Source organism: Nematolebias whitei, chromosome 5, assembly GCF_014905685.2.
Source record: "Nematolebias whitei isolate Nwh7 chromosome 5, NemWhi1, whole genome shotgun sequence".
Lineage (NCBI taxonomy): Eukaryota > Metazoa > Chordata > Actinopteri > Cyprinodontiformes > Rivulidae > Nematolebias > Nematolebias whitei.
The window spans coordinates 26,259,060-26,281,808 of NC_056502.1; the positions used below are offsets into that span (position 1 = coordinate 26,259,060).

General features: G+C 40.1%; 1 protein-coding gene across 1 annotated transcript in view; it reads left to right on the plus strand.

Annotated features, from left to right (window-relative positions):
• Positions 1-22,749, plus strand: part of cdkal1 (CDK5 regulatory subunit associated protein 1-like 1) — a 295,222-nt gene that overhangs the window by 78,902 nt on the left and 193,571 nt on the right. Inside the window, exons 5-6 of the mRNA XM_037676399.1 lie at positions 2,584-2,680; positions 9,317-9,365. Coding sequence (XP_037532327.1) covers positions 2,584-2,680; positions 9,317-9,365 — 146 coding nt within the window. The remainder of the gene's footprint in view (positions 1-2,583; positions 2,681-9,316; positions 9,366-22,749) is intronic.

Here is a 22,749-nt window from a genome sequence, read left to right on the forward strand (position 1 = left end):
GACTAACTTCTGGAAGGTTTTCCACATGTAAACAATGCATGGAGCTCCAAGCTTCAATTCTAGTTTACACATAAATGATCTCCTGCAAACTAGATTTCCTGATGTTGAGCATAAAAACTTCACTCGATAACAATGTCCCGCTGCTATCACTCTGTTTAGACTTGAAACCTGCTATAATTCCAGTGAGTAGCCGTTAGGTGGTGCTGTGATTTCTGTATTTCAAACACGTGCATCGGAGAACATTAATATCCAAAAACACGAATAAACAAACGTTTGAATGAAGTTCTGATAAATAGTGAGCAGCACCGACAGCACTCTGCTATCCACCATCGGTGCTGATCACTGTTGAGCTGTGCGTGGCTGAAGAACGACTGACTGCAGCTGTAGTGTGCATGTGCAAACACCTCTGAATTCAGGTCACAAGTTTTGCCAAACCTCCACTCTGAGATCTAAATTTAAAGAAAAAAAGTTTCTGAAGAAGAAGAATCAGACGCCCCAAATCAAAGTACCATTTTGATTCTGCCTGAAAACAGCTGTACATCACTCAGATTACACATGGCCAGTTACTGACTGGACATAAAGCTTCTTAAGCTTGACACCCGAGCATTTCCCTCCAAGCCTAACTCCCATGGATGTCCAGTCCTGAGGGACATTCATCTGCTTGTTAATGTAGTCTGCTGAACAAAACATCTCCTGCTCTCCACTCTGCAGTTTAAAATGAGAAACGTCCCCCAAAGTAAAGCCAAACATCTTCACCGACATCAAAGTTCATGCTCAATAATCCAGGTAAAAAAATCCAACAAAGTTAAGTCAGGCCCTCTAGACGGTTTCTTTGTGTTGAAATGTTTTGTTTTTCATCCAAAACATTTGATCAGTTCGAGGAGCCACAACAAACTCAGTCCCATTACATTACTCACATAGTGGGCCAACCAGTTTGATGGTGACAAGATGGTTCCTGGAAACGATTCAACACAAAGAAACCGTCCAGAGGACCTGACTTCACTTTGTTGGATCTTCACCAACATTTCACAAGTCCAGTTTCTCATTTTTATTTATTTACTCATTTCTGGAAACTGTAATCCCATGCTTTTAGATCATTGTGCAGGTCTGTGTTCTACTGGTCAGCTCTCCTGTAACATGTTCAGAGGTTTCTAGAAAAACCCGAAGACCCATCACATGGAGTGTCAACAATTTTGAGCTTGTCCTCCGTTGTGAAAACACAAATTTGAACATTAGTTCGTTTTTTGATTCTAAAATAACCACGACTGGAGCAAACAGACACGTTTATTCCTGGCTTCACTTCAGCTGTCATGTGTTCCTCTGCTTTCCATTCATGTGACAGAGCAGAGTAGGCTGGCTTTGAATTGAGCCCCCCCATCTCTACATCTCTACCTCTTTGTTTTGTTGAAGAATACAAACGGTGAATTAAAACACATCTGACAGTTTGCATCCAGCTCCATGGATGCTCCTCGCCCCCCGCCCCCTCCCCCAGCTGTCAGAAGGCTTTATTATTAAAGATTTATGGCAGAGTCTGGGCAGCTCCTCCAGAATCTGTTGTCAGACAGACCTCGTGTCTCACGTCTCACTGCCACTAACTGGAGGTGACATGGAGACGTGCACAGATCACATGCACACACATTTTCCCTTATGGTTTCCTACTCTGACTGTTTACACCACATATCATTTCAATAAGAACAAATAAGATGGATGACACTTCATCATTCTAATATCTGGTTTGACAAACTGTTCACTACTTTTAGTCTCCGTCAATCTGTTAACAGGCTTGAAGTCGTTTTTCGCCTGTGTTGTACAGTCCCATTGTCACTTTGTGACAAAATCACAGTTGGATTAGATTGTAGCGTTTTTTTTTTTTGTTTTTTTTTCAGTTGTAGTGTTTTTATAGTTTGTGTTTCAAAATTGAACACTCAACATTTGTGACTCAGTGCTGTACGTCATTTTCTGGTGGTTTTTATCTGCTGCTGGAAGCAGAAAGTTACTAATTGTGTGTATGTGTGGATGAGTATGCACATATATACCTTTAAACACCATATTATTACCCAAACATACTAAGACGTTAATACTTATCAATAAATACTTTATATTTTATGAATTAATAGTTTAGAACAACATAATCACTGTTATTGAAAGCAGGTCCTTGAGCAACATCTAATGTTGGACATCTAATGGACTCCTGGCAAGGACCAGTGCAGACTTGTTCCTGTTTTTAGTTTTCTACATTTGCCTTATCTAGCTGTTTTTGTTACTTTTTTGGTCATCTTATTTGTAAACAAAAACAAAAAATAAATCTGTATGCCTTTTTATAACTGTCTATTGTTGTCGTTGTTGTCCATTGTTGTCATCTTTCTTTGTTGAAATCAGGTCTCTCTTGTAAATGAGTCCTCGAGGCTCAATGGGATTTACCTGTCTAAATAAAGGTTGACTGAATGAATGAAATATGTTGAACTAACAGTATTTCTTGCAAAGTATTTTTTTTTCATTTGTATTTAATAAAAAGCTAAAGTAGACAGACTGTCAGAGTTAATGATATTCTCATTTATGATTTTGGTCTAATTTCTTCTGCAGAAAAGCTCAGGAGCAGCAGAAGAAGGTGGTGGTAGCAGGTTGTGTTCCTCAAGCTCAGCCCCGGATGGACTACCTCAGAAGTATCAGCATCATTGGGGTATGTCTTTATTCTGCATGTTCGGGTACCGAACTACATCAAGATTTTTGGTACCATGTAAGCTTTTGTACGATATATACTGCTGTATATATACAATACACATGCTCGGGCCTCTGTAGTGGGTGATGAGAGAAGGTGAGAGTGTGTGCAGACTCTAGAGGTCGGTGGTGGACAAAGAAGTTAATGAAGCTAAAGGTGATGTTCTCGCAGGAAGTCCCGAATGTGGTGTTCTAAAACTCTACAATTCTATTAAGTTTATTTATATAGCACCAAGTCACAGCAGAAGTTATCTCAGGGCACTGAACAGAAACACATCAAATCACATACATGAAAATTAAATTGGTAAAATATTTATCTAAGAGTATGTACAGGTCCTTCTCAAAAAATTAGCATATTGTGATAAAGGTCATTATTTTCCATAATGTAATGATAAAAATGAAACTTTCATATATTTCAGATTCATTGCACACCAACTGAAATATTTCAGGTCTTTAATTGTTTTAATACTGATGATTATGGCATACAGCTCATGAAAACCCAAAATGCCTGTCCCAAAAAATTAGCATATTTCATCCCACCAATGAAAGACAAGTGTTTTTAATACAAAAAACACCAACCTTCAAATAATCATGTTCAGTTATGCACTCAATACTTGGGCGGGAATCCTTTTGCATGAATGACTGCTTCAATGCGGCGTGGCATGGAGGCAGTCAGCCTGTGGCACTGCTGAGTTGTTATGGAGGCCCAGGATGCTTCGATAGCGGCCTTAAGCTCATCCAGAGTGTTGGGTCTTGCGTCTCTCAACTTTCTCTTCACAATATCCCACAGGTTCTCTATGGGGTTCAGGTCAGGAGAGTTGGCAGGCCAATTGAGCACAGTAATACCATGGTCAGTAAACCATTTACCAGTGGTTTTGGCACTGTGAGCAGGTGCCAGGTCGTGCTGAAAAAATGAAATCTTCATCTCCATAAAGCTTTTCAGCAGATGGAAGCATGAAGTGCTCCAAAATCTCCTGATAGCTAGCTGCATTGACCCTGCCCTTGATAAAACACAGTGGACCAACACCAGCAGATGACATGACACCCCAGTGACTGTGGAAACTTGACACTGGACCTCAAGCAATGTGAATTCTGTGTCTCCTCTCTTCCTCCAGACTCTGGGACCTTGATTTCCAAAGGAAATGCAAAATTTAATGTAATCAGAGAACATAACTTTGGACCACTCAGCAGCAGTCCCAGGCGAGATGCTTCTGATGCAGTCTCTTGTTCAAAAGTGGCTTGACCTGGGGAATGCGGTACCTGTAGCCCATTTCCTGCACGCGCCTGTGCACGGTGGCTCTGGATGTTTCTACTCCAGACTCAGTGCACTGCTTCCGCAGGTCCCCCAAGGTCTGGAATCGGCCCTTCTCCACAATCCTCCTCAGGATCCGGTCACCTCTTCTTGTTGTGCAGCGTTTTCTGCCACACTTTTCCCTTCCCACAGACTTCCCACTGAGGTGCCTTGATACAGCACTCTGGGAACAGCCTGTTCGTTCAGCAGTTTCTTTCTGTGTCTGACCCTCTTGCTTGAGGGTGTCAATGATGGCCTTCTGGACAGCAGTCAGGTCGGCAGTCTTACCCATGATTGCAGTTTTGAGTAATGAACAAGGCAGGGAGTTTTTAAAAGCCTCAGGAATCTTTTGCAGGTGTTTAGAGTTACGTCGTTGATTCAGATGGTTAGGTTAATAGCTTGTTTAGAGAACCTTTTCATGATATGCTAATTTTTTGGGACAGGCATTTTGGGTTTTCATGAGCTGTATGCCATAATCATCAGTATTAAAACAATTAAAGACCTGAAATCAATCAATCAACCTTTATTTATACAGGTAAATCCCATTGAGCCTCGAGGACTCATTTACAAGAGAGACCTGATTTCAACAAAGAAAGATGACAACAATGGACAACAGCAACAACAATAAGCAGTTATAAAAACTCATACTACAGTTTTTTTTTTTTTTTTAACAAATAGGATGGCTAAAAGGAAAAAGGTAACAAAACAAAAAAACAGCTAGATTCCAAGACAAATGTATAAAACTAAAAACAGGAACATGTCTGCATTGGACCCCGCCAGGAGTCCCAACAGATTCTTAAAGCCACTTAGAGAGGTCAAGGTCGAGAGCTTCAAATCTTTTTGTAAGATATTCCAGGAAACAGGAGCGGAGTAGGAGAAGGCCCTTTTGCCTAGTTCAGTCCTCACTGAGGGAGCACTGCAGGTAATAATGTCCTGAGAGCGCACTCCGTAGCTGCACTCACGCAGAGACATGTAGGAGGAGATGTATGAAGGCAGCAGACCAAGAAGTGAAATATTTCAGTTGGTGTGCAATGAATCTGAAATATATGAAAGTTTCATTTTTATCATTACATTATGGAAAATAATGACCTTTATCACAATATGCTATTTTTTTGAGAAGGACCTGTACAACAGAGTGATACTTAAACACCACTAGTCCTGACCTGATATGTGTAAAAGCAGTGTTTTCCTTACCGTTATGCAAGGAGGGCGCTTCTCCCTGTCAACAGAACCGAGCGCACTGCCTAAGACAAATGTCGGCACTGACGTAGCGCTATGCTAGCTGCATGCAATACGGATGCACTAGCTAAATAGCTAGACCCCCCCCCCCACACACACACACACACACAAGAAAAGAGGTGAGCACCCTGCCAAGGCAAGTGACCTAGGTGAAACACTGAAAAGGTGAATACAGAGAACTGTCAGATCACAGAAACTAATCTAAATATTTTCTGTGAGCGATGAACCAGGCTGGCAGCAAGGCAGAGACCTGAAAGCAACATTACATATATTTTCAAGAAGGGTTCTGTTGAAAGACAATCACTTTTCATTATCTTATGTGCTGTAGATATAGCTCTTTGAGGAACAGAGTTTGTTGTTGTTGAGTTAAATGTTCATGCTGATGTTGTGACGCCATATTGTTTTGCATTATTGGTGTTTATCATATATCTTCGTATATATCTTAAATCTTTATTTAATGTTTCTTTTTAAACTTTATATTTTTGCTGTTGTTGGGTGTAACTGGGACCTTGGATATGTAATTTCCTTCCACCAATGAATGACAATAAAGAACCTTGAACTTGAACTTAAAGGCTAGTCGGAGTAGGGCCAGGACCAAAAAGGATTTCTTCCATCTTACAAGAACTAATCATAGTGGTTCATGGAAACACTGATTTATAAACCTCAACACAGGGCGTGGCTCTTTAGACAGGGCTCTCTGGTCACTTCCAGCAGGAAAAGTACAAATATGAGGCCTACAAGCAGTGCCACGATCATGGAGATTGTCAACTAAGTTTTACAAGACGCTCACATGGACAAATGACTTGCTGTAGATGGGATACTGCCAAGTTTATATTGTCTCTATTGTTGACCAATCTGTCCAAGTAAACGCATGGTTTGTTACACTTCCTTTACCTAAAGTCCTGCAGATCCACCGAAACATCCGGTGAGATAATCAGATGAAGTCTGTGACAGTGTTCGGGCTGAACTATAAAAACTGGGAGGCGCACATTTGTTTGTGCTGTCACAAATGACCTGGATTACACATTGATACAAGAAAACACACAGAGTGCTGTGTGAGACACACACTCTGCTTGTGTTTCTGTAGGAGCTCCATAATGAGCGTGGCAGTTGGTGGCTTATCCAAATCAGATGCAAATAAGTTCAGGGTTTGTGATTATTGATTCCACTAACGGCTCGATAAGAGATGTTGTCATAAAAAGGGTTTTCTCTTTGAATCCATTCTCTTTAATTGGCCTTTGTGCTCATGTTGTTGTTTTCTCTGATGAAATGAATGATCAGAGACTTTGTGTAAGGTACACAGGCTGCACTGTTACACACACGCACATGCACGCACACACAGACAGACAGGCAGGCAGGCAGGCAGGCAGACAGACAGACAGGCAGGCAGGCAGGCAGACAGGATCATTCTGGGTTTGTGTCCTCAAGATAAAGTTTGAATGATTTTAGTGAAAATTCTGATTTGTTTTCAAATCTAAGCCTAATTACTTAAAATTATACTTTTTTTTTTCAGAGTAGCCAACTGTAAAGTAAGAGTTTAATAAATGGAAAGCAAAAAAAAGTACATTTTATTGTAACAGGAGCGTCTGGGTGATAGAACACGGAGTATAGTTAATCGTTTGGGATATTTACACTTTAAACCATCACATAAAACCGTTGTGCCTCGGCGGCTGTGGCTGAGTGGTTAGAGCAGTCGTCCTCCAATGCAAGAGTTGAGGGTTTGACTCCACCAGCAGTCACATGCCGAATTGTCCCTGGGCAAGACACTGAACCCCTCATAGCCTCTGATGTGTGTCCCATCGGTGTTTGAATGTGATAAAGCTCTGATTAGTCTCTTTAGAATGATTTGTTCAATTAGCTTTGTAGAGATCTAGTAGAGTGCTGTATGAATGGGTAAATGAGGACACAGATTGTAGTGTAAAGAGCTTTGAGTATCTCAATAAGATAGAAAGTTGCTCTATAAGTACAGTCCATTTACAATTTAGTCCATTCACATGTCTAAATCTAGTCTGGTGGGTTTTCAGGAGGAGTAGTTGAGCCTGCTGTCATCTCTCACTGACGCTGCTGCCTCATCAGACCACGGCTGCAACGAGACAAATAGTTTACGTGTTGAGGTCGTTGTTTGGACCTCGGTGTCATCAACACCTTGCAGATATCTGCTTCCCTGTCAGACGCTGCAGTCTGAGTCAAAGCTCGCTGTGGTTCAGAGGGAAGTTGTTGTGAGGAAGTTCCAGCTCTGAACTGTTCTTTTATCAACCACCAAAACTTCACAGTCTTTGTTTTCAGTCATTTCTCATTTGAAAGGCTTCTTGCTGAGGCAGCCTGGGTGTGCTTGTTGCAGGTCGTCCAACTGGTCAATAATCTTCTTGGCTCCTAATATTTTATAAAATAGTTCTGAAAGACACTACATAAATTAAGTGTAAAACACCATTCCAGTGTCCTTTTTCCTGATGGAGTGTTTTATCCTCTTATCTGTGGAAGTTGGTTTGTTTGCTGCACACGTTTTTTTTTTTTTTTGACTTCGATGAACACGACCCAGAGTTGCTCTGAATTAGTTTGCAGAATGTTGGTATTACCAACTCTGTACTGTAAGAAGGGACACCTGCTGCTGCTCTGAATGGATCCAGATTGCTTGGCCATTACAAGGAAATAGGTTTTACATCAGCATGTCAGAGGCATGCAGCTGCTGCCTGCGAAGCACAGTGTGCATCCATGTGAGGAGTGTTTATAGAAAAAACCCAAAGGCTTGTTGGGTAATGGACCTGGAGGCTCAGAGAGGCAACAATAAGGGCCAGAGTGCAGAGAAACAAGAGAATCAGATGATGGAGGGATGCTGTGAGGAATGAAGAGAAAATGATGTCAAGGCAAATTATAATAAGACTTATACTTATACTATTATTTTGTTCTTTTCAAAGTGATTCTGGAATGGTAGGTGGACAAAATCACTTTAAAATGTTCTACCTTCTTTTTAGATTAGTGCAACGTTGTATTAGGCTGATTGTATTGAAACTACACAAAGTGGAGTTTATTATTTTTATTGTGTGTTGAGCTTTAAGTCCTCACAACTGTCCAAAAACAACAGAAGTAAACTGTTCACTTTACAGATTTTAGACCTACATTATTCTCCTTTTACTTTGTTTTGTGTTCTGCAGCATTAAAGGGACAGTTCTGGTTTTAAAAGTGGATTTTTAAAAAAAAATTATTTTGTAAAACAGGTGATTTACATCACCTTCCTTCCAGGGAGTTCTTGTCCAGCTGCATAATTCCAAACTAAAACCAATTTATGTCAGCGTTGCATTAAAAACAAAAAAACAAAGACAATTTTAAATGTGAATACAAATGCAATTATTCAAAAGGTAGACGGCAAAGGAAGACATTGAACAACATACAAATTAAATCCAACACATTTTAAAACAAGTAAAGTTAATCCGTTATAAATTATGTTTCTGAGTCTTTCCTGAGAGACCCTGAGATGTGTAGACAGAGGGAAGTTTACATTCGTATTAAAAAACTGACCCTAATAAGCCCCAAAAATGCTCTGTTAGGAGTTAGTTATTAATTATTTTAAAGATGGCAGAACATTGGTCCTCTATGGGTCGTTTTCTAATTAGCCGTTAGCTCGATTCTTCCATCAGACCTTCTCCCTGAAATCACTCTGACTTGTCTGCTGCAAGTATGATACTGACTAATGCATCACTACTTCACTTCAATTATCCCTGTAAGGCCCAGTTTCCATCTCCACACGCTGCTCGATACACACCAGACAGTGTTTTCACATGCACACACACACTCCATGACATTTAGGAAATCCATCTGACTTCACCCTGAGTGGTGAGAGCTGCTGTGATTGTAGCGTTTTGCACTTTTTAGTCTCCCTACTTCTTACACACCGTCTGTCTGCATGTTTACATGCTGTCTGTCTGCATGTTTACATGTTGTCTGTATGTTTACGTGCTGTCTGTCTGCATGTTTACATGCTGTCTGTCTGTATGTTTACATGTTGTCTGTCTGCACACTGCCTTTGTCAGCATCAATAAAGCCTTTCCTTTGTGCCTATCTGCATTTCAGGTCCAACAGATTGACCGAGTGGTGGAGGTGGTGGACGAGACTCTTAAAGGTATTTTCGAACACAAGCGCATACATTTTTTTCATTTTTCATTTAGACTTTATTTATCCAGGTTAGTCTCATTGAGCCACGATAACTCATTTTCAAGAGAGACCTGTTTATGGAGCAGATGGGGGTTAAGGACCTTGCTCATGGGCCCAGAGTGGGGCGAATGAGGGTGGGGGCAGGTGTGGGTGCTTCACCTACCCCACCCACATTTTTTATGTTGTTGGTACCGGGGCTTGAACCGACGATCTTCCGATCACAGGCCCACCTTCTCTAACCTTTGCGCCACCACTCCCCCATTTACATTCACACACAAAAATGTTAGCAGAAAGGCCTCAATCAACGAATGAATAAGTCATGTTGGTGTGGAAAAGGCTGTGCGTTTCACCTCTGTGTTTTTTTTCCATTTAATCCAATGGTGTGTGCCTTCTATTTAACAGAACATCTTTGTTGGCTCCAAGTCAAGTCCAGAATTGAATTCAAAATCCTACTTCTAACCTACAAATCTCTCAACAACCTAGCTCCATCTTATTTTCAAGATCTTATTGTTCCATATTTTCCTAACAGAGAACTTTGCTTTCAGACTGCATGTTTACTCGTGGTCCCTAGAGTTTCCAAAAGCAGAATGGGAGGAAGATCTTTCAGTTATCAGGCTCCTCTCTTGTGGAACCAACTTCCAGTTTCTGTCTGTAAGGCTGACACATTGTCCAGTTTTAAGACTGGACTTAAGACTTAAGATTTTATATATAAATGTTGCTGTTAACTTTATTTTTCATATGAATGATTCTGTTCAGTGCCCTGAGATGACTTCTGTTGTGACTTGGTGCTATATAAATAAACTGAATTGAATTAAACTCAATGTCAGATTTCAGAAGAGTTTACACAAATATACATATATCACATACATACAAACCGGATTCCAAAAAAGTCGGGACACTAAACAAATTATGAATAAAAACTGAATGCAATGATGTGGAGGTGCCAACATCTAATATCTTATTCAGAATAGAACACAAATCACAGATCAAAAGTTTAAACTGAGAGAATGTATCATTTTAAGGGAAAAATCTGTTGTTTCCAAATTTCATGGCATCAACAAATCCCCAAAAAGTTGGGACAAGTCCATTTTTACCACTGTGTGACATCCCCCCTTCTTCTTACAACACTCAACAGACGTCTGGGGACAGAGGAGACCAGTTTCTCAAATTTAGAAATATGAATGCTCTCCCATTCATGTCTAATACAGGCCTCTAACTGTTCAATCGTCTTGGGCCTTCTTTGTCGCACCTTCCTCTTTATGATGCATCAAATGTTCTCTATAGGTGAAAGATCTGGACTGCAGGCTGGCCATTTCAGTACCCGGATCCTTCTCCTACGTAGCCATGATGTTGTGATTGTTGCAGAATGTGGTCTGGCATTATTGTGTTGAAAAATGCAGGGTCTTCCCTGAAAGAGATGATGTCTAGATGGGAGCATATGTTGTTCTAGAACCTGAACATAGTTCTCTGCATTAATGGTGCCTTTCCAGACATACAAGCTGCCCATGCCACAAGCGCTCATGCAACCCCATACCATCAGTGATGCAGGCTTCTGAACAGAGCGTTGATAACAACTTAGGCTATCCTTGTCCTCTCTGGTCCGGATGACATGGCGTCCCAGTGTTCCATAAAGAACTTGAAATGGTGACTCATCTGACCACAGAACAGTCTTCCATTTTGCCACACTCCATTTTAAATGACCCCTGGCCCAGTGCAAACGTCTGAGCTTGTGGAGCTTGCTTCCTCTTTGCACTGTAGAGTTTCAGCTGGCAACGGCAGATGGCACGGTGGATTGTGTTCACTGACAATGCTTTCTGGAAGTATTCCTGAGCCCATTCTGTTATTTCCTTGACAGTGGCATTCCTGTTTGAGGTGCAGTGACGTTTAAGGGCCCGGAGATCAAGAGCATCCAGTAGAGTTTTACGGCCTTGACCCTTAAGCACAGCAATTGTTCCAGATTCTCTGAATCTTTTGATGATGGTATGCACGGTAGATGATGATAACTTAAAAGTCTTTGCTTTTTTACGCTGGGTAACACCATTCTGGTATTGCTGCACTATCTTTCTGTGCAACAATGGTGGAATTGGTGATCCTCTTACCATCTTGGCTTCTGAGAGACACTGACACTCTGACAAGCTCTTTTTATACCCAATCTTGTTGTCAATTGACCTAATTAGTGTTAATTGGTCTTCCAACTGTTTGTTATATGCTCAATTTCCTTTTTCTAGCCACTTATTGCGACTTGTCCCAACTTTCTGGGGATTTGTTGACACTGTGAAATTTTGAATCAACATATTTTTCCTTTAAAATGTTACATTTACTCAGATTAAACTTTTGATCTGTCATCTATGTTATATTACAAATAAAATATTGACATTTCCCATCTCCACATCATTGCATTCAGTTTTTATTCACAATTTGTTTAGTGTCCCAACTTTTTTGGAATCCGGTTTGTAGATGTATATGCATAAAAACCAGTCACAGAAAAAATGCTACAAACTGAGTTATCTGCTGTCTTTCTTACTTTTTTCAGCTTAGCCCAGTTCCCAGAATTCAGAAAGTGTCCTTGAAGCCAGCTGCAGCCTTCTTACACAGCACCCTCTGTATACCCAAACATATGGTTCATGGGCAAAGAAAATATTGTCGTGGGAGATGGTTTCGGATAGTTTTGGTCTTTTTGTTCTCAAGGCAGAAGGGAAGAATGTTTTTATTAAAAACATCCATAACCTCTGACCAAACATTCCCCGACAGTCTTCTTTCAGCTGTTCCCTCTTCAGGGATCTCTACAGCAAGTCATCATCCTCCATCTCCCTCCATGTCCTCTGTCCTCACTCCAACTCCCTCCATGTCCTCTCTAACTTCATCTGTATATCTCCTCTGTCTTTTTCTTGGCAGCTGAATTTCTAACATCCTACCAGCTGTGGGGCAGCTATAGAGTTGCATTCGGGCCTAAAAAATCTGACCCGAACCCGTATCATTTTTTCCGAGCCCAGCTCCAAACCGACCAATTAACTGTAATTAGAGGCCCAACCCCCCCCAAAAAACAGATTTTTTTTCATTTAAGCTTTTACTGCTTTTGTGAACAAATCAGTTTAACATTCAATTCAAATTCAAATTCAAAAATACTTTATTAATCCCAATGGGAAATTATTTGTTGTTGTAACTCATTATCCTCATTTCATTAAGAGATGTTATAGATGCTGATGGCTGTAGACAGGAAGGATCTTTTGTTAAGGTCCATCCCACAATGGATCCTAAGAAACTGGCTGCCGATGCTGTCCGATCCATCCACCCAGACTCGGTTGGCCTCTCGGTTCCCCCAGGCTGTAGGACCGCCCGAATGCTGTGCAGAACTCCTCCCAGAGCAATGGCCACACCTCCCAACAGTCTGCGAAGCTCCCCGTCACTGCGGACAGCCAACTGTAGGTGCAGAGGGACGACCCTGTCCTTCCGCTGCCACGAGCCGTGCCTTCCGCCAATTCCAGGATCTCAGTGGTCAGGCACTCGAGCACAGCTGGCAGGTAGATGAGAATGCGTCCACAGAACATCCTTTCAACTCATTTGAGATTTGGGGCTGTAGTTGAGATATTATTTGAGCTTTTGAGATGTTAATAAGCTGCTGTTGGTTGTAGAAAAACTTCATTGTTGCCATGGTTATGCATCATAACAAATGTCCAAAACCAAAAACGTTTCAGTAAAAATCCTTCCAGGTGCACAGCATCCGATACCAGAGGAAACAATCATCCAAAAAATGTGATTTACATCCAGAAAAAGAGGAATTAAAGTTTCCAAAAGCAAAATCTCAGAATGAAAGTAACAGAGCTGCTCCAACATGCAGCCACCTTGAGCAGCGCAATTCTAGAACACATTCTAGAACATGATAGTTTATAAAACTTATTTCAAAGAAAGGAAGATATAAGATTTCTTGTTTATTAAGGAAGATATAAGATTTCTTGTTTATTAACAAGAGTCAGTGGATTATTATAAGTTTTATAATATTATAGTTAGAATAGTTATTACCGGTCAGCAGATGTGCGCGGCTGATGATCCAGTTGTCCATCTGTAACAACCAGCCCCAAAAACTAAGGTAAAAGGGGATTAATTACACAAATTGCTAATTAAGTCATGGGCAGTGCCTGGAGCTGACAGTGCAAAAAACATATATTGGTTGAGGTGTAGGAATAATCAAATACAGTAAAACAGAAAATAATTTACCTGCACAGGCAAAAAGCTCTCATAAATAAACTAATGATAGATTGGCTACAAAGGATAACATTTAAGGCAGTTAACACAATTTAATCAAGCCATCAGTTATGCCCCACAACCCCCCCAAACAAACTCTCTATCACCCATCTAGATCCTTCCAGAAGTTCTTTTTCTCCTCTACATCATATCCAACTGTTTAAACCCTGCTCCGATGCTGCGAGCCTTGCTGCCCTTCCACTTGGATACATAAAACATCTACCTTCCTTCTTTGCATCATGTCAGCCAGCTCACTACCTTTGCTTGTCGTTGACCCCACATTTAGAGTTGCTGCCCTCAGTCCTACATTCTTGACTTTCCTCTACTGTCTCCTGACATGTATCCCTCCTTTTGGGCTTTGAGTAACAGAAGCACAGTTTCCGTCGGCACCCTGTTTGACAACAAGACTAGTGGCGGTCGTTGTTAACCTGGGCCTTGACCATTCCGGTATGTTGTACACAACCCTCACCTGTCTTGCTATGTCTAGTGGCTGGTTTTGCCAGTTAACAGAACACAGGGGTGACAGCTGTTACAGAGCTGATGCATCTCATAGGGTTAGAAACACAAAGTTTGTTTTCTCAGTCATCCAGGTATATAACAACAAAAAAGGTTGAATCATGTCAAGAGTCAACACAAGAGTCAGGGTGGCTTCTGGGTAATACCAGATGGCTAGGCCTCAGACTGACGAAGCCCCTTGGATGAGGGGCGAAACGTTTCTTTTTAACAAAAAAAAACGAAGTCCAGATGACATGATTCAACCTTTTTTGTTGTTCATAGGGTTAGAGTTTATTTAAACATCATTCAGACATTTTGTATCTTTGGATTCAGTCACTGTGAATGGAAATAAAAGCATGCAATGTATTAATAGATAAAATATTCCTTTATAGTACTAGTTGCTTTGTTTAAACTCGTCTCATTGAGCTGCCGTCAGGTCCATTGTTGGTGCTGGTTGTCAAAGTGGTCCTCCCAGTCTGTCAGACTCACATGGCACTGATTAGGTTCTCCATTTAAACTGTTAGTGAACGGCTGCACGCCTCACTTTAATGAAGGTCACAGAGAGTTTACAGTAAGAGAGAGTCCAGTCGGGTTGTCATCCCTCCAGCTGGGTTTCTAATAAACAACAGATTGAGTTTGCACTAACTGTGCGAGTCTATCAGTTTGCTCTGCAAGCTTCATTCTAATGAAGCACAGCTGATCAGACCACCAAATCTTCTACACACTGTCACTTTTCACCCTTCGTCATATTTCACTTCTTACTTCCTATTTTTATTATTTTCTGTGCATTTTTTTGTCCTTTTTAAAAAAAAATTTGTGTTCTAAACCCTTCCTACCTTTTCTCTCCCTCTTTCCTCCAACCACCACCCCCTCCACAGAAACCAATTTCCCCAGTATCATTATGGTCCTTTATGACCTCGTATAAACCCAGAGCTGTTTTCTTGTCTCGGAGGCCTGAGCATAAACCTTTTAAGATGGGGGATTTGCCTTGTGTAATGGCTACTAAACTACTTACCCCAATGAACAGCTAATAGTTGCCCATCTTTTCTCGGACCAAACAGCTTGAAGGTTTGTTTTGCACACGGCAAGAGGACGCAGGAGGTTTATATGAACCTGGTTCTGATACTGTATGTCTGTCCATTTAGTTTTGGTCTCAGTCTTTTAAAAACGTTTATGTCTGTCACTAAAACGGATTTTAACTAATGACTCAGTTAGTGTGCACCAGGCACATTTATCCAGTGTCTCACACCATCCCTGCTTTGCTGGCTGCATGCACGGTCACCAGCCTGCTTAATCAAATGCCTTTGATTCCTGTGCCAGATGCTAATTTACTTTTTAACTGTAAACACAGCTGTTACTCATTTTATTTTGAGCTTACTGATAGATCCTTACTGGCATATATAAAAATCTCTTTTTTTAATTTACAATAAAAACAAAACAAAACTGATTTCATGAGTTTTTGTGAAGCTGAAAAAAAAAAAAACCTGAAAGAAAAGCTTTGGTTGTAGATTTAAACAGAAATATCCCCCAACAAAAATGTTTTGGTGTGCATTGATCTTGCGAACATCTTTTATTTTTGCTTTGCCCTCAACCTGCTACATAACTCCTTTTTTATGACGGAGCTTTAGGGCCACGCTAGGACAAAAAAAATTAAAAGCCATAAAATTATGAGAATAAAGTCTTAATATTATGACAATAAAGTTTTACAAGACTTTTTTTTTTCAGCTCTCTTGTTTTTTCTTCTCATGAGTCAGATCCACGACACGACCTGTCAGTCAATCCAGTAGGTGTGTCAGCAAATGACCAATCCGAAGCTAAATGCTCCTTACCTGCAGAGAGCTGCGCTGCAGCCCATCAGAGCGCACCACCTTACTGTAAGCAAAACAGTCCATGCTCAATAATCCAGGTATACAATCCAACAATTTTCAGTCAGGTCATCTGGACAGTTTTTTTTTTTTTCTGAAACGTTTCACCTTCCATCCAGAAGTCTTCATCAGTCAATGAAACACACAACACAAAATTGATTCTTCCCCCAAACAGCTTACTCAAAAGTGGAACAAACCAGTTATGTTGGTGCTAAGATGGTACCTTTGGCACCCCTCCCCCCCCCCCTTACTGCTTTGCTTACTGTAAGCAGGTTCAAAGTCCTGATACTGATAATCTGATGTTGATGTACTCACAGATTAAGTATCTTCTTATTGTAAAACTGATACCAAAGTATAACTTAACAAGATGCTCAACATTCTTCATTTTATCACAGTTAAAATGCAGTAAACTTTGCTTTATGTGTCGGAGTTCAGACAATATTACGACTCATTTAGCTTCGGATTGGTCATTTTCTGACACGCCTACTTGATTGATTGACAGGTCCCGTCGTAAATATGACTCGTGGGAAAAAAAACAAACAAAAAAACATGAGAGCTGCAAAAAAAAAAAAAAAAAAAAGTCTTGTAATTTTATGGCTTTTATTTATTTTTCTTAGCGTGGCCCTAAAGCTCCATCGTACCTTTTAGAGAGAGGAAAGTCTGAATTCATCCATCAATCTAAATGAACACGGTGAGAGGAGGGGCTGATGTCCAGGTCATCGTCACAAGGCTTCTGTCAGCGCAGCACTTCCTGAATAAACGAGTGTGACTGTGAGATGATACCTAAGTTCAAACTACAATCGAGTTTTTCAACAGGTTGTGGTTGGAGATGATGTATAATAATTAGGGATGCACCGATCCACTTTTTTTTAAACTTCCGATTCAATCCCGATACCTAAATGGATATCGGCCGATCCCGTTCCAATATCATTATCATTATTGATTTCATATGAGGCTGTAATAATCTCATCTCAAGTACAATTTGTACAAATATATGCATGCATGTCCAAAAAGGAAACTTGAGGTAAGTTTTATTAATGTTGGATAAGTTTCAAATTTAGAATTAAATTCTGCTAGCTTTAAAGTGGATATTAAAGGGATTAATTTAAGTGATTGTTTGTTTAGTTATTTTATATATATTTTTAAATAAGGGGGAGATATAAGAATTTTTTTCTTATTTCTGCACTCTTTTCATTCAATGTTTTCTTTTCGATGAATTTGTTGTGTTTATTTTGTCTCTTTTAAATGAATGAATAAATTAATTAAATAAAATATTAAATGGCTTTAGGGCAGCACGGTGGCACAACTGGTAGAGCTGCTCCCTCTCAGCGAGCAGGTCCCTGGTTCAAATCCCGGTCCGGGCGCCTTTCTGGGTGGAGTTTGCATGTTCTTTCCGTACATGCGTGGGTTTTCTCTTGGTACTCCGGTTTCCTCCCACAGACCAAAAACATGCATGTTAGGCTGATTGGTAACTCTAAATTGTCCCTAGGTGTGAGTGAGAGAGTGAATGGTTGTTTGTCTTGTTTGTCTCTGTGTGTCCCTGTGATGGACTTGCAACCCGTCCAGAGTGTACCCCGCCCCTCGCACAGTGATTGCTGGACATGGGCACCAGCGCCCCCCGTGACCCAAAATGGAAGAAGCAGGTAAAAGATAATGGATGGATGGATTAAATGGCTTTACATCTGCTAAGTTCATGGCGTAAACCAACAGACATGTTCCTGTTTTTAGTGTTTTACATCGCTTTATATTGTAGCTGTTTTTGTTTCGTTTTTATATATATATATATATATATATATATGTATATATAATTTTCTAATCATGTTTTTTTATGATTGTCTACTGTTGTACTGATAAATATCTCCTGGCGGGTGAACTATTTCTTGGCTGCAAGTATCAAGCTGCAAAATCCTTTGTTTTCTACAACTGATAGTGGTTGTTGATTTTATCATTGATTTTAGTTGCACTCTGTAGCACTTTGAGATTTTTGTTAATGAAAAGTGTGTTACAAATTAAATTCATTATTATTATTATTATTGGTCATTAATTACGATGACGTTTAGCAACTTCTCGGTAAAGATTCAAGCTCCTTGGCTTCAGCGGTGTGTTTTTCTTGTTCAATCTGGGACGGGCAATCTGATTTCGGTCGGCCGCGCTCAGTCTGCCCCTCCTCCGAGACGGGCAGACCGAGCAGACAGATTGGGTGCGGCTGGCCGGGGTCGGGCTGCCTGTTTCGGTTTCAGCGAGGGGAGCAGACCGCTGAAGCCACGGAGCTCGAATGTCCAACGTAAAACTAACTTTACCATGGTTTAATTTGGTGCTGTGGCTCTGCAGACATTGAACATTGCTGTTTTGCTTTGTGGTGTTTCTAGTGTAAAATACTTCCACACAGCGGACATGTTTAGATGAAAAGTTGGCTAGCTGTTAGCCACAGTGCTGCTCACTCAGTCCTCACGTTGTAGCTGGCTGCAAACTATGAGCTAGATTTCCTGAATGTGAGGCGGGTCATTACCCTGGGCTCATGAGACACGCCTCCATTCAGGAAATTCATTCCATAGTTTGAAGCCAGCTTGCAGAGCAGCTGGCAGGGAATTACATGAGAATTTTCATCAGACACAGACATTCATCATGGATCGGAAATCTCTGCAGATGAAATCGGAAAAATCCGATACGTAAATTATGCTGGTATCGGAGGCCGATACCGGATCGGATCGACCCCATCCCTAATGATAATTACAGATAGTTTATCTAATAATGCATAGTTGGCCTAGTAATGTAGACAAAAGTCCCAAAGATTAATAGATGATCCTGGCATGACTGCCTGAATCTGTGTTTGAAGATTATGACCAGAGGAATGCTCAGAATTCAATTTATTGAGCTGAACCCATGGATTCTTTGAATTAAACACCAGGTCTGCAGAAAGAAAATGACATCTACCTTTGTTAGTGCTTAGACTAATATATCTTCAACATCGGTGCACCCTTTATAAACACTTTGATTCACCTCTTGAAACGTCATTTATCATATTAGGATAACACCTACAGTCATAATTTCCTCTTAATTTTTGATGTTTCTCCATAAATCTGTGTGTATTTCAAAAGAGAATTTTTCCTCTTGTTTTAGCTCAGGCAGTTCTTCCTAAATGTAGTGGTTAAACTAAAGGCTTGTTTTTATCAGTGATGTCTAGGCCTGTCACAATAAACAATAAATCAATTAATCAATTAATCAAATGAAAAATGAAAATTATCTACCTAATTTTCATTGATCAGTTTTATCGTTTCTTCTCTTCTTTTCTTCTCTCTTCACTAAAAGCAGCTAAGCTGAGAAACTAAGCTACAAGCTAAGCTAACAGGCCAACGTCAGGGGGAAAAAACCTCCCATCTTGTTGAAGCTTCAAAATTCACGGTTGAAACTCATGCCTTTGTGTAAAAAGTTGTTTTTCTCAGCAAAAAGAAGCTGAGAAATTTTTTGATTTTTTTTTTTAAATATTAAATGCTTTATGCGAAAAATGCTATGATAAAGAGCTCAAACCACACGAGCATCTGCCGTTTTGAGAACCGAAGAGAGACATCCAATGTCACGTCAAGGTGCCTCCCTCCCATTTTTCTTAAAGAGACACGCTGCTTGCTCCCTCACTATCCATCCTTCGGTTCAAACTGTCTTATACTGCCATTCAGTGGTCAAAAAAGGCACTACACTCAAAATAAATTAACCAACCTTTCTTTTTAAATTTGACTATAATTACTAATTGTCATCAAATTTCAAACAATATTATCATTGATCGCATTAATTTCAGAGACAATTAATCGCCCAGCAAAATTTGTTATCATGACAGGCCTAGTGATGTCAAACTTTGCAAAAAGGATGTTAAGCACAAAAAGCCAGACAAGGGGATAAAAAAAAATTGGGTATGAAATAAAGTCATGCTAAATGAACATCAGCCAACCTATATTATATCACAAACATTAAGGAAAAAACAACTTGTGGATAAAATGACATAATGGCTGACTCTCATTTCTTATTTTTTCTTTTATTTCTTCATTTTCTTTTTTCTTTTTTAAATAATAAAGTTAAAAATGCCAACCATAATACATTGGAATACACAAAACTAAACATTGTTGATATGACAAAAATAAATTACTGTGAAATAGTTGCCATATTTTTATTCCTGTTTTAGATGATTGATCAGATGCAATATATTTGCACTTAAAATACTAATTAAAAAAAGAGCATAATTGCAATTGTGAGGGTTTTGTTGTTGCATATGGACCTCATTCATTTTAAAGTGTGCTAAAAAGAAAATCAAACTCCTGAGGGCTGGAAAACCTGTCTGCTTGGTTTTTAACATAGACGGGATTGGAACACGATCCTCCTGCTGTGAATGGGTCACTTATAAAAAGGAAAGGCCAAAACATCAGGGAAATTGATGAAATGAGATTTATCATTACTAATTGGCATGTTGGAGGGTTTTACTAACAATTATCACATTTGGTCAAACTGTGTTTAGCTCTGAGATAGATGATTCCCCCCAAATGTAAATCTGTTGGAACAAGAAGCGACGTACGAGAGCCTGACGTTTGCTAATAACACAATCAGGAGAATATCTCCTGACAACGTCCAACATCTGGAGAATGTTTGACTGACATCCAGTTAAAAAGTAAATAATAAAAGTATCTTGTTCCATTGACATCAGCCAGTCTTCACTCTTCCCTTCTTTATCATCTACCTCTGTTATCGATAGTTCCCATCCCCCAAACCCTGCCTGCTGATTTTCAATTGAACCAGAGCGCACAACAGAACCAGACACTCTCAGAACTCACATCCTGGTCAACAGGTCATCCTTTTACCTTTCTTTCACTCAACCATCCTCCCTTCACTGCCACATACTGTATCTCCCATTAATTTATCTGCCAATGTACCTTTCTGTCTTATTCCTTTTGCATCTTCAAAGACATTTTTTATGAGCACAGAAAGATTTTCTCAGGTTTCTATTAGAGAAAAGAACAAACAGATTGGGAAGATTAAAGTGCAGTGGATAACGAGGACACGTGGGGGTGTTGGTCACAGCAGTTGGCCTTTCTAAACTTTGTAACCGAGATGACAAATGGAGAACTTTAGTTCATGGTGGCCATGTTTTTACTTGCCCTTCATTCATGGCTCTGAAATTGAATCTGGCTTTGGATACGTTCCTGGAGTGATTCCATGCTGGTTCTGAGATTATTTCTGTTCCTTGGTCTGTGGTCACACTAACCAGTCCTGTTCAGTTTTAGAGGGCAGGGGGAGGGGTGGGTGGAAAACAACAGTTTCCAAATGTTATTGGACTGGACAGTCTCATAATTGAAGAAACATCTGGAAACTCCACCACCATGCAGGTAATTACTTTTCCTGACAAATCTGTTCATCTCATTAAGTTTTTGATGACTTTCCTGTCATGCTCACGTATGTTTCAGTGGAAACTAAAAACTGTCAAATTTAACAACAAACTTGCACCAAATTGCCTGAAATGGGACCAAGATATGTTTTTTTAGAGCTTTTTTTTTTTTTTTTTTTTTTTTTCATTTAGCCTTTATTTATACAGGTAGTCTCATTGAGCCACGCAAACTCATTTTCAAGAGAGACCTGTTTAGGGAGCACATGGTGGGGGTTAAGGGCCTTGCTCATGGGCCCAGAGTGGGGCGAATGAGGGTGGGGGCAAGTGTGGGTGTTTCACCTACCCCACCCACAATTTTGATGTTGTCGGGGCCGGGGCGTGAACCTGCGATCTTCGGATCACAGGCCCACCTCTCTAACCTCTGCGCCACCACTCCCCCATAAGCTTTATATTGCTTGGAAGCTTCCAGGTCTATTGTTGAACCATAATACACAGGATTCATTTGGGGAAAAGTGCGTAAATAAAACATTTAAGTTTATTTAGTACTAGAAAGGATGAGTTTAATTCAGCTGCACACCTTACATGATGGTACTCAGACCCACTGAGGCATTAGTGTCTTTGTTTTCACCAGCTCTCATCTGGTTACTACATGGAATTAATAATAAACAAGTAAATACAATGGCTACCGAGGTTAGAGTATTCAGTAGTTCTCAGTAGGACTCAGAAATCTGGAGCAAAGTGTGACCAAATGTGCTGAAAGTCCCAGCTGTTTTCCACGGGGGAAGGTTTCTCATTTCCTTGGTTGTATGAGGATATTGGGAGCAGTCACGCCTCACTGATTGGCTCTTTGTCCTCCTCTGGGGCAGATTGTCATTTTTATCTACCAATTGATACCAGGGCTCCCAGCCTTGATCCCTCCCTCCCAGGAGACCTGTGTGAAGCGGATGAAGACAGGAAGACAATCTCATCCCTCAGTGCCTCCATTTTACTCACCTCCAGCTGATTCCTCTGTGATGGTTAAAGGGGAAACATGTTAGCGTTTCATTTCTACTTATGTAGTTTTTACACCTAACTGAGGATTTTGATTTGCTTTTTGTACCACTGGAACATCCACCAAATGTCATTTGAAAGTTTCATATCTGATAAAACACTGAATGAGGTATTAGTCTCCTCTGCTGTATGTGTGAACTATAATAACCATTCATTTGTAAGTTGTTTGTGAAGTAAATGTTTTTAGGACAAGGTAAAATGTGCTTTTATTATAAGGATATTTCCTTCAATCTTTATTTATACAGGTTAGTCTCATTGAGTCACGAGGACGCATTTACAAGAGAGACCTGTTTAAATAAAGGTTGAATGAATTATTAACTAAATGCATGAAA